At 39.6% G+C, this 15,401-nt stretch overlaps 2 protein-coding genes across 5 annotated transcripts; one reads left to right on the top strand and one right to left on the bottom strand.

The window, feature by feature from the left end:
- Positions 1-614: 614 nt before the first annotated feature.
- C3H11orf71 (chromosome 3 C11orf71 homolog) lies at positions 615-2,798 on the bottom strand. Its single transcript, XM_072822082.1, has one exon. It carries the CDS (start codon positions 2,618-2,620, stop codon positions 2,270-2,272), a length of 351 nt encoding a protein of 116 aa, XP_072678183.1. The 5' UTR covers positions 2,621-2,798; the 3' UTR covers positions 615-2,269.
- Positions 2,799-2,858: 60 nt separating this feature from the next.
- Positions 2,859-12,565, top strand: RBM7 (RNA binding motif protein 7). Of its 4 annotated transcripts, none has more exons than XM_072822077.1 (5): positions 2,859-3,085; positions 4,348-4,510; positions 5,304-5,391; positions 8,034-8,124; positions 11,061-12,565. In XM_072822077.1, exons 1-5 carry the CDS (start codon positions 2,990-2,992, stop codon positions 11,409-11,411), a joined length of 789 nt encoding a protein of 262 aa, XP_072678178.1. In that variant the 5' UTR covers positions 2,859-2,989; the 3' UTR covers positions 11,412-12,565. The 4 variants fall into 4 exon arrangements, with proteins under 4 accessions (XP_072678178.1, XP_072678180.1, XP_072678182.1 ...); XM_072822079.1 differs by having other exon boundaries at positions 2,927-3,085; positions 5,348-5,391; XM_072822081.1 differs by lacking the exon at positions 2,859-3,085 and adding an exon at positions 3,140-3,275 and having other exon boundaries at positions 5,348-5,391.
- Positions 12,566-15,401: the final 2,836 nt, after the last annotated feature.

The following is a 15,401-nucleotide window of genomic DNA, read 5'->3' on the forward strand; positions in this document are numbered from 1 at the left end:
TCTGCTTTGTACAGTAAGTCCAGTCACCTCATTTTCTTGTTCTCCATTTCCAATGAGCAAGTTTCCACAAGTTAATTTTTTTTTAAGTACAGGATTATAGGTTAAATAGGAGAAGGTCTGAGAGGACATCTATTTCATATTTGATAGAATTCAGCCTGTATCTGAGTTTTTTGGCTGAACTTATCTTACCTTGTGAGGTGTTATTTTTCACTATTAGGCATCTTTAAGTTTTATGAAATCCCTTCTTACCTTCAGCCTTAATTTTATTATTCTTCCCAGTCTAAAACTCATAACATAGAAATTTGGGGTTCCTTTCTCAACTACAGGTTTTTGTAATGCCCAGTCCAAGGCATCCGTCACTTGAGTCTTTTAGGTATGTGATGTCCTTGGGAGAATTGAGAAAATAGTTACTCAAATTACTTTTTGTATTGCATGGTTCAAATGAGGAAACTGGGTTGCAAGGCTGCAAGGCTGTTATTTACTAGTTGTATGACCTTGAAGAGTTTACTTCATCTTTTTTGTGCTTTGGTTTCTGAGCAGTAGAATGAAATATGATACTCTCTAATGGGCCATAGTGGGAATTAAATGACATATATAAGCTCCACCAAAGCAGAGACGTTATTGATCTTGTTCACTTTATTCTAAATGCCTAATACAGGTAATATCAGGCACAGAGTAAGTTCTAAGTATCTGAATAGTGAATAAAAGCTCTTACCACATTGCCTTACACATAGCATTCAATACAACATAGCTATTATCCTTTCAACCATTTTTCCTATGACCTGGTTTCCAGATTTCTCACCATATCAATCACTCTCTTATGGATGCTCTCTGATTTACCAACATTCTTCTTCAGAAGTGGTTCTAAAAATTCAATACTGCATGGTATGTGGTGATTCTGCTTTATCTGATCATAATTATAGATAAGAGTCCCCTGGGAAAAAGCTAGTCTACCTGCTTACATAGAGCTGGCACTTAAAAAATCCACTTTCTCCCAATACCACCCTTTTAACCTTAGGAAGCATATAGTTAAGAGAATAAAAATATCAGAAAATAAGGGGGGGGGGTTGCTGAGTGAGGTAAGAGAAGAACTAGGATAGCACAGTATTGTGGAAAGCCTTCGCAACCAGTATTTATCATCACTGCCCCTAATTAACAGTCTGTGGTGATCACCTACTGATTAGCCTGCCTACCTAGAATACAGTCCTTAACTGTAATTTGTCCACGGTGCTCACCGTTGGGAAGATCTTCAAATATTGCTGAATGAGTAAAGATAAACAAGAACGTTTGAGGAAGATGCCAAAGTGAGCAGATGAACAGCTTCCTAACAGGAGACTGTGAAGCTAAAGTATCCACCATTGTATTTTGGGACAGCAGACTAAGGAAACTGGGATTGAATGCTAATAATGAACTGACAAGGAGAAATGTAAAATTCATCTGGAGGCTTTGGGGAAAAAAAAAAGTGAAATTGCTTTAATAATGTGAAGCAGCAGCAAGGTTGGGACGCCTGGGTGGCTCAGCGGTTGAGCATCTGCCTTTGGCCCAGGGCGTGATCCTGGAGTCCCAGGATTGAGACCCACGTCGGGCTCCCTGCATGGAGCCTGCTTCTCCCTCCGCCTGTGTCTCTGCCTCTCTGTGTTGGTCGTGAATAAATAAGTAAAAATCTTAAAAAAAAAAAAAAAAAAGCAGCAAGGTTTAGGTTTGCTTTTGACTTCTGGTATGATTGCGATTGGAGTCGTATAAAATATCACTGAAGAAAAAAATGGAGGGCGGTGGAAAAGCCTTATTAAAGGCAAGATGATGGCATAAGCCCTAGGCCACATGGAAGGATAAGCCAGGGGAGTAAAAGGAAGCATTTCCTTTTCACCAATAAAAGTGAACCTAGTGAGAACGGTGCGGGGTAGAAGTGGGCAGTTGAGGAAGCTCCAATTACAAGTCTCAAAGCAGGAGCGTCGGCCAGGGTGGGGGGTGGAGGTGTGGGAGGCGGAGCACCAAGGGTGAACAAACAAACAAACAAACGCACGCCTGCTGGCCTCTGGGGAGGGCGGCTCAGCTTTGTGACTAAGCAGGAGAAAAATCTCCTGACCCAGGCCGCCTCAACCAGCGGCACGGGGCGAAGTAGGGGCGTCCTCTGCGCCGAGCCGTCATAACAGGGCCCCCGCGTGTTTCCCGGTTAAGACGCAGACGCATCCCTCTGAAAAGAAGGCTGCCGAGGCACCGGGGGAGGGTTCGGGAGGCCTTGTTTGCGCGGTCAGGGGCGGGGGGTCGATCAGGCCGGGAGGCGGGCCGCGAGCGGGCGGCGCCGCAGCAAGGTCCGCAGCGGGGCCGGCTTCACGGCCGGGATCGCGTACGGCGCGCCTCGGGTCTGGCGGCTCCGGGCCCGCCCGTCAGGGTCCCGACCCTTTATAGGGCGCGTCGGGCTCTCGGGGCGCACGCTCGGCCGCCCCGCCTGCCGAGGAACGCGCCCCGGGAGCCTCGCCTCGGGCGCGGCGACCAGGAGGCCGTCTCCGGAGACCAGCGCCAGCGCCGCGGCGGACGGGCTGAGGTCGCCCGGGGGCGCGCGGGAGGCCACCCTGCTCCTTTGGTCGCCGGCCCACAGGGACACGAAGTTCACGGCCATCTTCAAACGCTGCCCGCAGGGGTTGGTACGTCCCTCGGTCACGGCGGCTCCCTCGCGGCTGCCCGCTTCAGTCCAGCCCGTCTCGGACGCCGCCACCGCCCGCCAACGCGGCCAGAACCGGAGCCGCGGCCGAGCGAGGACCCGCCTCTCGCCGGCGCTCTCCTCGCGCGCCTGCGCCTGCGTCTGCGCCTGCGCAGCACGTCGGCGCGCGTCGACGCCGGCCTGGGGCGAGCGTGATTGACGCTTACGTCGGGGACGCCGGGGACGCCGGGGACGCCGGGGAGGGCGAGGACGTGGGGTTTCCGAGAGTGCGCAGTGAGTGCGCCGGCGGCGACCCTTCGGCCTCGTACGGGAGGGGGCGACGCTGACATGGGGGCGGCGGCGGCGGAGGCGGACCGCACGCTCTTTGTGGGCAACCTGGAGACGAAGGTGACCGAGGAGCTCCTCTTCGAGCTTTTCCACCAGGTGAGCGGACGACCGCACGCTTTTTCCTTCCGCTTTGGGAGTCCCCGGACGGCCCGGCCCGACGGCCTTGCCCGCCTTCCTGGGGGAGGCGGGGCTGCGGGTCCCGGCGCCCGCCGGGAGGGCCGACTCGGCGGAGGGGGCGCCGGGAAACTGAGAAGCTCGCTGGGGCCGCTTTCAGCGCAGAAGCCCGGTCAGTTCGCTCGGGGGGTGGTGGCGGAGGAGGCCCCCCCCAGGGATGCAGGCCTTCCCACCCCCCCCCGGGATGCAGGCCCCCCCATGCAAGCACCTCCCCCAGGGATGCAGGCACCTCCCCCAGGGGTGCAGGCACACCCCCCCATGCAGGCACCTCCCCCAGGGGTGCAGGCACACCCCCCCCATGCAGGCACCTCCCCCAGGGGTGCAGGCACACCCCCCCCATGCAGGCACCTCCCCCAGGGGTGCAGGCACACCCCCCCCATGCAGGCACCTCCCCCAGGGGTGCAGGCACACCCCCCCCCCGAATGCAGCCCCCCCAGGGAGGCATTCCCGAGGTGAAGGTTCCAGGGTCTTGCGCGAGTGATGTGGGTGGGCTCCTGGCTGTGCGCTCCCCCTGTTCCTTCTGGGCTCCTCTTCCTTCCCCTGCGGGCACTTCCTCTTCAGAGTATCTGATTGATAGATGGTATTTCTAAATAAATGCTTCGTCAGAATCTGTTTTCCACTTAAGTTTTTTTTTTTTTTAACTTTAAATTTAAAATAGACTCTAAGTATTCTGTAGAGCAGGCTTGTGTCTCTGCATTAAAATCAGCCTTTAAAAGAGTTAAAAATTCAGAGTATCTCGATTCCGCCAGGTCTCTACTCTGACAGCTGGTAATATTTGGTGAAATCGATGCAAAAGTGAATTTTTTTTCTTCTTAGCCTAAGAAAACCAGTTTTTCTACCCCTGGATAAACATGCCCCGGAGTGGGAAAATGATGGGTGTTGGTCGCCTTGCTAAAAAGTCATAAAGCGCTGTGAAATGTAAACTGAGGGGCTGTTTCCAGTTCCTTAAGGGCTTCCTTCTCCAGATAAATTAATCAAGCGGCCAGTCATATTTGTAGGATCTTTAACAGGTGGAATTCCCCTGGGTGTCTCCTTTTTAGACTTTTCCTGGTTACATTTAGACATTTCCTGTGTCTAAACGTCCTAAAATGTGAATTTTTTTTTTTTGAAATTGCCTTATTTAATTTCCAAACACTTTTTCTTTTCTTCTTTCTCTCTCTCTCTCTTTTTTTTTTTGTCTGTAGGCTGGGCCTGTAGTAAAAGTGAAAATCCCAAAAGATAAGGATGGTAAACCAAAGCAGTTTGCATTTGTGAATTTCAAGCACGAAGTGTCTGTTCCTTATGCGATGAACCTACTTAATGGAATCAAACTTTTTGGGAGGCCCATCAAAATTCAGTTTAGATCAGGTAACTGTTTTTTGGGGGGAGAAGGGTTTTTAGCAGCTTTGTTCTTAATTTTATGATTCAGTTTTGTTGGATGAAAATACCTTAAGATTGTGGATACTAAGCTTTGTATGTCCCTGAAAGTAGGTCACATGGACTATGGATTTTTAAAGTCATCATTTTAAAATTGAGTTGAGGTTACGGAAAAGAACATAAACTTTGTCGTTGGAAAGACGGGTTTGAGTTCATGCTCTGAAGGCAGCAAGGATTGTTTTCTAAAAATACTTTTCCTGGTTGCTTTGTGATTTACATTTACAAATTTAGATTCTAGATTATGTGAAGATGAAACTTTCCACGTATGCAGTTAAAATTTAGTGTGGGGATCATAATATTATGGCCAGGTTGGATATTTATCTGTTTGGATAGTGCTTATTTGGAACTCTCTGTTTTACATATATCTGGTATCAAACATTTACAGTTTTACTCTGAAACAGTAAAGCGGTTTACTGAAATTTGATGTTTTCTCTTGTAGCTTCTTTCTACCTCTTTGGCAAGATTTGGGATAGGAGGAATAAAATTTCAGCTTAAGTTTTCTATCAAGGAAAATTTCTTGGAACGCCCGGGTGGCTCATTTAGTTCAGCGTATGCCTTCAGCTCAGGTCATGATCTCAAGGTTTTGGGATCAAGTTCTGCATCAAGCTTCCTGCTCAGCAGGGAATGCTTTTCCCTCTGCCCTTCTGCTCATTCTCTCTCTATCTCTCTCTCTCTCTCACATAAGTTTAAAAAAAGAATAATTTCTCAAATTACTTCATTTTAGGAAGTAGCCATGCCTCACAGGATGTCAATTTGTTGTATCCCCAGCATCATCTTGGAAACTCAAGCCCTACCTCTACATCTCCCAGCAGGTAATATTTTGCACCTGTTATTAAAATCATTTATTGGAATTTTTATTTTTTTAAGTAGTCTCAAATCATACTCGGTGATCTGTTTCCTTTTTAAAGCTTCTGCTTCTTTATTCTTTTATATTATTTGTATTTTGGGTTCTAATTAGGTATCTATTTTAAGGGGACTATAGACATGTATAGTACCCCTAAGGTAGATATGTATGTATCTATAATTATGTTCATTTGTGAAGACTTATGCCCGCAGCCACATATTTTAGTATGTAACTGAAACACAATTTCCCAGAACATTCTTTAAGCTCTGTACTTTCAGTACTCTATATTCTGTTTTTTTTTTTAACTCGAATTAGTTTTGACCACTAACTGGTTGTTATTTGCAGTTTAAAAATATCTATCAGTAAACAGACTAGTGGACTAAGTTTATAGTGTTGGATTCTAGGTCTGCCTCTCTGATTGTGTAATCTTGAAGTCTCATTTCTCTGATCCTGTCCTTCCATTTGTAAGGAAAAGCTGAGTTAAACACTCTCCATGGTCTCTTCCAGTTACTAAGGGTTAGAAAAAGTACCATGTTTATATTAAATAGTTTTATTTGCTTTGGGAAGGCTGGTATTTTATGAGAGATATTTTTTTTTCCTGGTTTCTTCGTAGAGCGTCTTACCAGTCATAATGGGCTTATTCAAGAAAGAGTCAACAAATAATCTATCACATGTCAGGTTCTTCACCAGGTCCTTTGCATTTGTGGTCTTATTTCTCACATCAGTCTTAGGAGGTGTAGGGGTTATTGTTAGTTCCATCTTGTATGCGAAGAAAGTGAGGATTGGAGATTAACTTGCCCATGTTTGAACTACTCATGAGCAGTGGGTTGGGATTGAAACCAGTCAGGCATTGTGACTGAGCCTCAGCCACTGTAATAGGCTGCCTAGTGAAGCTTAACCGTCTATAGGAAGACATGTATATATTTTGTGACTACCTGTTTAGTAAGTTCTCTAAAGAAAGCATAAAATGTGCTTGGAGAAAGGTTTAACAGGGAGGGATGATATAAATGAATGAGGAACTAAAAGAGGCCAGTGTGTCTAGATCATAATGAAGGAAAAAAAAAAACGGAGAGTAGTAGATGATGTTGATAAAGTAGAAAGGTCTTTCTTACAGGCTATATTTAGGATCTGGGAATTTCCTCCTAAAAATAGTAGAAAGACATTTGAAATGTTTTCAGTAGGATACTAGCAGGACCAGGTTTGTATTTTATCAAATTGTTTGGTTGCTGTGGGAGAATGGATTGGAGAGGACAAGGCTGAAAATAGACCAGTTAGGAAGTTATTGGTAGCAAAGTATTGGTATTAGTAGCAAGACAAGGAAGTTTCAGGGGTGAGGTTGTTGGTTTGGATTAGGGTGGTGCCAGGAACTGAAGTGAATTGGCTTCAATATGAAAAGATAACTGGAAAGAAAAATTGCAAAAAAGAATAGTGTAAAAAGAGTACCACCTTATTAACCTTTGTTGCCAACTGAAATTGTATTTGAATACTTCTCATTGCATTTGGGACTTGAAGCATGTCAAACCACTTTTGTAGACGCTTTAAAGGTACCTCAGCTGGAGGAAAAAAGAGTTTACCTCTCTGGGAATTTCTTTGGAAAAATATATACAAGAAAATAATTTTTCTTTTTTAATATAAGGCTAGAATGTGCATCATTATTGTTTTCTTAGAAGGAAAATTTATAGTTTTTGCCCATTTAACATATAGATGTCTAATCTGATTTAAGAAAACCCCAAATGGGAAGATACAAATCTTGAGACCAATCAATTAGTGATTTTGATTATAAGTATTTTAAAATAAAATGAAATTAAAACACTTGTTAAGGTGAATTTTTCTATAGAGCAAGCTACCTTTATAGGAATTGAGGAATAAGTTAGAATTCCTTAAAAATTAATATCCTTTTTGTGTTACAGAACTCTTAATTCCTTGCTCCCCCTGACCTGTTCCTCTTCCCTTTCAGAGTAAATGTCTACATAATTGCTCAAGCTAAAAATCTAGATTTGGCCCTTTATTTTTCTTTTTCCCTCATCTGTCATGTCTAATCGATCAAATCCTTTTCATTTTAGTTTTCAACATAGGCCTCTGCACTAGCCCTGGATTGACAGGTTTTTTTTTCCTATGAAGGGCCAGATGGGTAATGTTTCAGACTTGGGAGGACATATATTTTTTTTTTTCCTCTGTCATTGTAACACCACACAGATGAAACAGACACAAGAGTATGTTACAAAAACTGAATTTGGCCCACAGGCTATATAGCTTGCTCACCCCTGTGCTAGTTCTTCCCTCAGCTGAAATGTTTTGCCTCTAGGTAATCTTGTTACTCAATTTTCACTTCAAATGTGCCTCCTTTGTAGAAAGATAATCCCCGACCAGACCAGCCAGAGCTAAAATAGAACCCCTGTCCTGCTCATCTTACTTGCTTTTTAGTGGGCTATTCATTATATCACTTGTTATAAGGTAAAATTATTTTACTATCTGAATCTTCATCCATGAGAGCGATACTTTGTCTTTTTTGTTCATTCTTACCTTTGAGACTGTGTCTTGCTCATGATTGGTATGGAGTAAATATTTGTTAAATGAATGATTATTTGTTGGTTTTCTTATTTTTCATAGGTATGAAAGGACTGTGGATAATATGACTCCATCAGCACAGATAATTCAGAGATCTTTCTCTTCTCCAGAAAATTTTCAGAGACAAGCAGTGGTAGGTTGATTTTTCTTTTCTTTTCTTTTCTCTCTCTTTTTAAAAAATAAAGTAATAATTCCTTTCTTAAAGGAAAAAATTAGCAAATGTATTGTGCTGTTTTTAAAGGTACAAACTATCCTCTTAGTAACCATGAAAAATACTGGTGCAATCTTCCATATATAGAATAATTTGTAAAGTATTACCTAAAATGCTTCATGAGGAGTAAATTCCCAAATTGTTGAATTTAAAACAAAGTAGACATTGATTAGCATCTCCTTGTACTAGAACTAGGGTTAACCAAATGTCTAGACTAAGCCTTTAAGTAGCGCTCACACATACACACACACAGAGATGAAACCCTTACAAAAATAAAAATAGTTACAATGTTTTGAATATATGGTATATGTCAGGCAATATCACCTCAAAGTGTTATATATGTTACATTATTTATTCTTAAGGGTAACAGGGATATATGCACTGTTATAATATATAGCAATACGAAAATTGAGGATTTGGAAGGTCATAAAATTAGCAAGTGGTAGGACTGAGATTACAAGTGCAGCCTGCCAAAATTTGAAACCATGCTTTGAACTGCTACACAGAAAATTTAATGAGAAAGAGCAGCACATTAAAAAAAAAATAGAAAACCCAGAAAGTCATAATTAGGTAATTTTTTTTTTTAAATTTTTATTTATTTATGATAGTCACACAGAGAGAAAGAGAGAGAGGCAGAGACACAGGCAGAGGGAGAAGCAGGCTCCATGCACCAGGAGCCCGATGTGGGATTCGATCCCGGGTCTCCAGGATCGCGCCCTGGGCCAAAGGCAGGCGCCAAACCGCTGCGCCACCCAGGGATCCCCATAATTAGGTAATTGAATAAAATATCACATTTCAAAAAAACCACAAAGCTATATATGCTAACTATGCAGCGCAGTAGCATACAGTGTACACTTGCAAATACAACTCAGTTTATGAAGTTTTAAAATTTGTCACGAGAAGTCCTTGTTTTACAAAGACAAAAGCAGAAGTTCATAATTGCTTTTACCAGTAATTTATGTACTTGGTGGATTATAATATCAGCTTCTCAAAAATAGTCACCTTTTGATATGTTAAACACTTACTGAAACGTTAGTTCTTAGAACACCCAGTCTAAATTTTTACCAGCCAATTAAAACATCATGCAATGAACTTACGTCTTTCTTACAGCTGGAAAATAAAATTTGTCACTCATTTATTTTCCACTTTAAATAAACTCAAATATACTGCTTGAGACATATTTGTTGAGTCTAAAGGTCACTTATAATTTAAATAATATCTATAGAGACTGCCCAAAAATGTTTATCAGAACTCAGCTGTCTTCCACTTGAGTTGCTAAAAAAACCCAAAAACCAAAAAACTCCCAAACCTAGAATGTTCAGATGGGTGGCTCAGTTGGTTAAGCATCTGACTCTTGGTTTTGGCTCAGGTCATGATCTTGCAATTGTGAGACTGAGCCCTATGTTGGGCTCTGTGCTCAGTGGGGAGTCTGCTTCAGATTCCCCCCCTCTCTCTGTCCTTCACTTGCACATGCATCATGCACTCTCTCTCAAATAAAGAAATGTTTTAAAAAATGTTCACATACTTCTTAAGTAATGTCCTAAGTCTTAGTTAAACTAGCATGATCTTTGTAGGTTGATAACTCATTTTGGTTTTCACTGGGGTGAAATGCATATTTAACAGATTGAAGATAAATAAAAGAACTGCATTTCACATTTGTATTTTTCTTCAGCTATTGTGTGTGCTTTAAAGATTGGAAATTTATTCTCTGATACTCTTGCAGCCTATGCTGAAGGGCTTCTTACCATACACTCTCTTTAATGGTTATAATGGTACTTGAATATATTGGAGTCTTTGACCAGTTTTCTCTTGATTTCCATTTTTTCTGTAATATGAGACTGTGCAACTAGGCTTAAACTTTTTGGTGTGTTTTACTGTTCCATGTCTATCTCCAGTCTCTCACTTTTTAAATTTTGTCACTTTCCTTTTTTTCTTGAATTCATTTCTTCTTTTTTTTGCTCAAATCAGTCTTGCCTTGTGACCCCTCAGTCTTTTGAAGGTCTGCAAAATAAAAATGTGAGAGTGAAATAAAGTAAAATTGAGAGAGCAATATAAAGGGATGTCAGTTTTACATACATATAACTTATTTTTCTGTAGGCTATTTAAAAAAATTGTCACTGGCTAATACCTATCCATGAGCAGAATTTGGGGACCACTGGTCTAGTCAGTTCGTACGTGTCTCTGTTTTCTCCTTGCTAGCCCATCTCACACACGGTTTCAAAATGAATATTACAACCCTATTTCGCTTATATTCCTGGTAATTTGGCTTTCCATCATTTGCAAGGTGAAGTCTGAATTCTCTAGCCTAGTTATGAGGTGCTCCCATCATCTGTTGCCAATAAAGCTTTCCAGCCTATCTGTCCATTATCCACTGCTTATGAGATCTGTAATTAGAATTCTTGCTATTCTATGAACGCATTCTATTTCCTTGTTACATTTGTGCGATTTCCCTTCCTTGGTTATAATTCTTCCTCAAAATAGTCTATCCAAACTTTTAATACTTAGATAACATGCTACCTTCATGAAGCCTTTCCTAGTGATACTGAGCTCCTGGCTCTTTATGTGTCATCAGACAATGATTTACATTGTAATCATTTATGTGATCACTTTGGCTCTAAGTTATATTCTTGAGGGCAAGGAGTAGTAGTTATGTACAAATATCTTATAGGTATACATTGTAATGAACAAAGCCATTGTATTTTTCTACTTCAAGTTCTATTCAACCTAAGATCCATCTGGGCAAGAGTAGTTTTGCTTTTCCATCATTATCTGTTTGGTTCACTGTGACTAAGTATATATTGACTTTGATTCCTAGAAATATTTGCAGTTAACATTTCCTTCTTTTTCCCTTCATTTAGATGAACAGTGTTTTGAGACAGATGTCCTATGGTGGGAAATTTGGTTCTCCACACCTGGATCCATCAGGATTTTCCCCATCACATAGTCACAGTTTCAACCAGTCTTCAAGCTCCCAGTGGCGCCAAGATACACCATCACAGCGTAAAGGCAGACAGAATTCTCATCCCTATATACCAGATAGACACTATAGCCGAGAACAGCGTTACAGTGATCATGGGTCTGACCATCATTACAGAGGAAGCAGAGATGACTACTTCTATGAAGATAGAAATCCCGAAGGCTGGAGCCATGACTATGATAACAGAAGAGACAGTAACCGAGATGGAAAATGGCGTTCATCTCGACACTAAACAAGTATTAAAAGGACAATGTTGTTATAGGGTCATTCTAGGCCCTTTGGCTCATTTGGCCTGGAAATATTTTGTTAAACTGTACAGAGCAGCTTTACAAGTTGCCACTTTTCTTTATCAAAATTTTAAAACCTATAGCTACTCTAATACAGAAATAAGAGTTGTGGTTCCAATTTTATTACATTAATAACCTTTCACCTCAGGGTTTTATGAAGAGGAAAGGGTTTTATGCAAAAGAAAGTACCACAATTCCTAATCATTTTAGACACTTGAGGAAGGGATGTATTATATTAGTTGTATTATAAAGCAAATATTTTAATTATCTGTTATCTTTTTGTATTGCAAGAAGTTTCTTGTTAGTGAATCAAATTTTGGTGTGTATAATAGAAAACATTCGAGTTCGGTAGTCTGAAATGACTATCAGTATTTTGTTAATAAGAAAATGTAATTTCAGTGATACAGTTTACTTAGAAAGCTTATTGGTAAAGTTTGGGGATAAATCATACTGGACTTAGAGAATTTTTAGTGTAAGTTCTGTGACATGGTCTTTTGAGTTTTACTCTAAGTGAACATAAAATTGTAAATTTATATATGCTATCTCATTCTAAAATTTTAGAATTTGCTCATTAAATCATTTCTATGTATAACTAAAGTCACTCAGGAAGTTAAATATTTCTAAATGTATTTTTTTACATTAAAAATACAGTGTTAATATAAATCCCCCTTTTCAGGAAGAACACAAATGTAAATGCGTAGTCGGATTAAAAATGGTAAAATGTTTTACCGAAAGTATGCTTTTTTGAGGGAAAAAAAAGGTTCATGAAGCTGTCAAGTGCTGCCTCTATCACTCACATTTTAAAAATGTTAACATTTTCAAAGTGCCCAGGACATGTGTACAAGGATACATTTTATTATGAAGCTTGTACAGGTTGTTTTTTGGTTTGAGCATTTGAAAGAATTTAGTCTTAAACATTTTCTGACTTAAAAGTTTTAAAATCTTTAACAGAACTTTTGTGTATCAAGATGCAGTTTTCCTTTTGTTGTAGAACTTGTTTATAAAAAAAATCATTCCTTGAAAAATTTGGATCCTTTTTAGTATTAACTACAGCATTTGTACTCTGTTGCTTTTTAATATATTGAAAACATAAAATGAAGTGTGCCTTATTTTTTTTGACGTCACTAACTTTAGAGACATTGTATATAAAATTAGTCACATCTTTTCAGGGATTGTCAGTTGTCAAGAATGTCCCTTCCTAGAGCATCCTGAAATACTCCTTTTGTACATATCAAACTTAATATTTAGAATCAGATTTTCAGTGACATGGATTATAGTTCTGAGCATTATGAGCTAGTTACTGTCTTTGGTTTCTAGGAGTTCATGTACTCTCAGGCCTTCCCTGTTTTTAAATGCATGCAGTTTTTTAGGTAAATGGAGCCATTTACTCAGCATGGAGAGCATTAGGATCAGAAGTTTCTGTTTGCTTTAGCAGTTTAATAGTAGAAGGATTTGTTTCCAATGAGCTTGTTCTCAGGTATCTTACTTTATATTTATTTGGTGGCTTTTCTAGAGATTCACAAAGATTAATTCTGCTCTATTGCAATTTATGTGGGTCGGATCTTTTCATGCTGATTCATAGGAATTCCTGGTTCAGAATCATCTTTTATTTTTTTAATGACTTGGGGCACACCCTTGTGAGGTTCCAATGAATCTTTTTCACTTCAATCTCACCCTGTTGAAAGTAACCAAACTAATAAATGTACTGTGTAAAGGGATCAAACAAGACAGCCTCAACAAATTGAATATAGCTGGTGAGATAATTCACCTAGGTTTGAGAGCTGCAGCAGAAAGGAAGAGGTGCTTTTGTGGAGCACAGCTTCTCCCTGTGTGTTCCATGAACCACCACTCACTCTCACAAGGTGTTCTGCAGAATAAGCGTTTTCTCTAAGTGTTCAGTAAATGTGTACTACCTGACACGGGGTGGCTTTCTCTTAGCAACACTATAAACCTGACAACTACTGCAGTAACGAAATCTTTATGCTCAACCTAGTATTTTCCAAACTTACCTTTATTTGACCCTTTTGTACATGTTAAGATATTAAGACTGCATAAATCAACATTTTTGATACTTTGCTGTCATACAGTGTAGGTTCATATTTCCTCATGGTAACTGCCATCATCCTAGAAGGAGCAATCATTCTCAACAGGATTTATTATTCCAACAGCATTCAAATGTGCCAATTTATGCATTACAATACTACCCTATATTTCTCTTACCATAGCCTTCTAGTGCATTACAATTTTCTTATCTGTATATCCAGGTAGCTCCATGAAGGCAGAAGCCATATCTTACCACTGAATTCCCAGTATCCAGTGCCTGGCACTACACTAATACTTGGTAAATTTTTGATGAATAAGTGAAGGAACATTTGTCAAATAATTGAATAAAAAAAAGGAGGCCTCAACATAGTTCTTTTTTTTTTTTTTTTTTTGGCCGTTTCCTAACCCTGAACCATCATTGCATTCTGTTATAAAAACTCTGTATTATTGTGCCTTTAATAACAGTCTAGAATTATATTCTTCAAAAATATTAAGATTTGGATATTCATGAGGTTTTCCTTAAAATATTATTTGATTTGGGAATTACAATTCTGCTAGTCTTATAGGAGTTGGTAATCAGCTTACCTTTTTTTTTTTTTTTTTCTTTTTCTATGCCCTGGAAAGAAAATTGAATAATACAGGAAATATCTGTTAATTTAGGACTTGTTGAACTTAAAAAACTAAGTCTTAGAGGTAATTGATTTTTTCCTCTATTTTCTTTTATTAGCCATAAGGGAAACTATTCATGTTTTCTACTTCCTCGGCAATTTGAGTAATTTATACCTTTAAAGCAACTATTTTCTTTATCTTTCCAAATTAATCAATAGACAGTTGTACATGATATTTCTTGTAATTTTTGAGAAACTACCTCCAGCTATAGTCAAGTTTTAGTTCCTGATATATTTTACTTTCCCTCCCACATCCTGGCCAGACTTGCTTGAGGCTGTGCTATTACACAGTTTACATTCATATATGTAAAAGCTCCATTGCATTGTTTTTTAAAACATTCTCTATTAAAGAGATTTAAATAAAAATCATATATTATTCCACTAGTTAACCATTTCTGGAGCTCTTTGTTCCTCTACGTAGATCCATTTATCCATCTGGTATTCTACTTGAAGTTTTTTTGGATATCTTGTACAAGTGCAGGCTGGCTGATGATGAATACTTTCTGCTTTTTGTCTGAAAGTATCTTTCACGTTTTTTTTTGAAATATCCTTTTGTTGGGTATAGAATTCTAACTTGACAGGTGGTGGTGGTGGTGGTGCTGGTTTTTACTTTCAATATTTAAAAAATGTGGCTCCACTGTCATTCTGCTTGCATTTTTTCCTATAAGAAATATGCTGACAGGTGCCTAATGTGTCATTTTTCTCTAGCTGGTTTTTAGCAGTTGGATGATAATGTACCTTAGCACAGTTTTCTTCATGTTCCTTTTGCTTGAAGTTCATTGTGCTTTGTGGATCTGTTGGTTTATAATGTTTATCAAAATTGGAAAAATTTTGGCCATTATTCAAAAAAAAAAAAACCCCTCAAAACATTTTGTCCTAACTTTTCTCTTTGGAAACTCCAACTACACTTATATGAGACCCCTGATGTTTTTTTATCCTATCGCTCACTGGTGTTCTGTTCATTTTTTAAATTATTTTTTCTCTCTGTGTTTCATTTTGGATAGTTGTATTATGAAGTCTTCAAGCCCACTTTTCTTTTTCTGCAATGTCTAGTCAGCAATTAATTCCAATATAATCTTCGTCTTAGACATTATTTTTCTCTCTAGAAGTTTGATTTACATCAAACATTTTCTTCTTTTACTCTTTTTTCTTCAGCTCTATTGAGGTAGAGTTGACAAAATTATAAGCTATTTAAAGTATACAACATGATTTGATATACTTGTG

Source organism: Canis lupus, chromosome 3, assembly GCF_048164855.1.
Source record: "Canis lupus baileyi chromosome 3, mCanLup2.hap1, whole genome shotgun sequence".
NCBI classification, from domain to species: domain Eukaryota; kingdom Metazoa; phylum Chordata; class Mammalia; order Carnivora; family Canidae; genus Canis; species Canis lupus.

Excerpts from the sequence above, each read along its gene's own strand:
- C3H11orf71 (XM_072822082.1), bottom strand. The coding sequence starts at position 2,620 with ATGGCCGTGAACTTCGTGTCCCTGTGGGCCGGCGACCAAAGGAGCAGG.
- RBM7 (XM_072822077.1), top strand. The coding sequence starts at position 2,990 with ATGGGGGCGGCGGCGGCGGAGGCGGACCGCACGCTCTTTGTGGGCAAC. Across the intron at positions 4,511-5,303 it reads CAAAATTCAGTTTAGATCAG|GAAGTAGCCATGCCTCACAG; the intron begins GTAACTGTTTTT and ends ACTTCATTTTAG. Across the intron at positions 8,125-11,060 it reads ATTTTCAGAGACAAGCAGTG|ATGAACAGTGTTTTGAGACA; the intron begins GTAGGTTGATTT and ends CCCTTCATTTAG.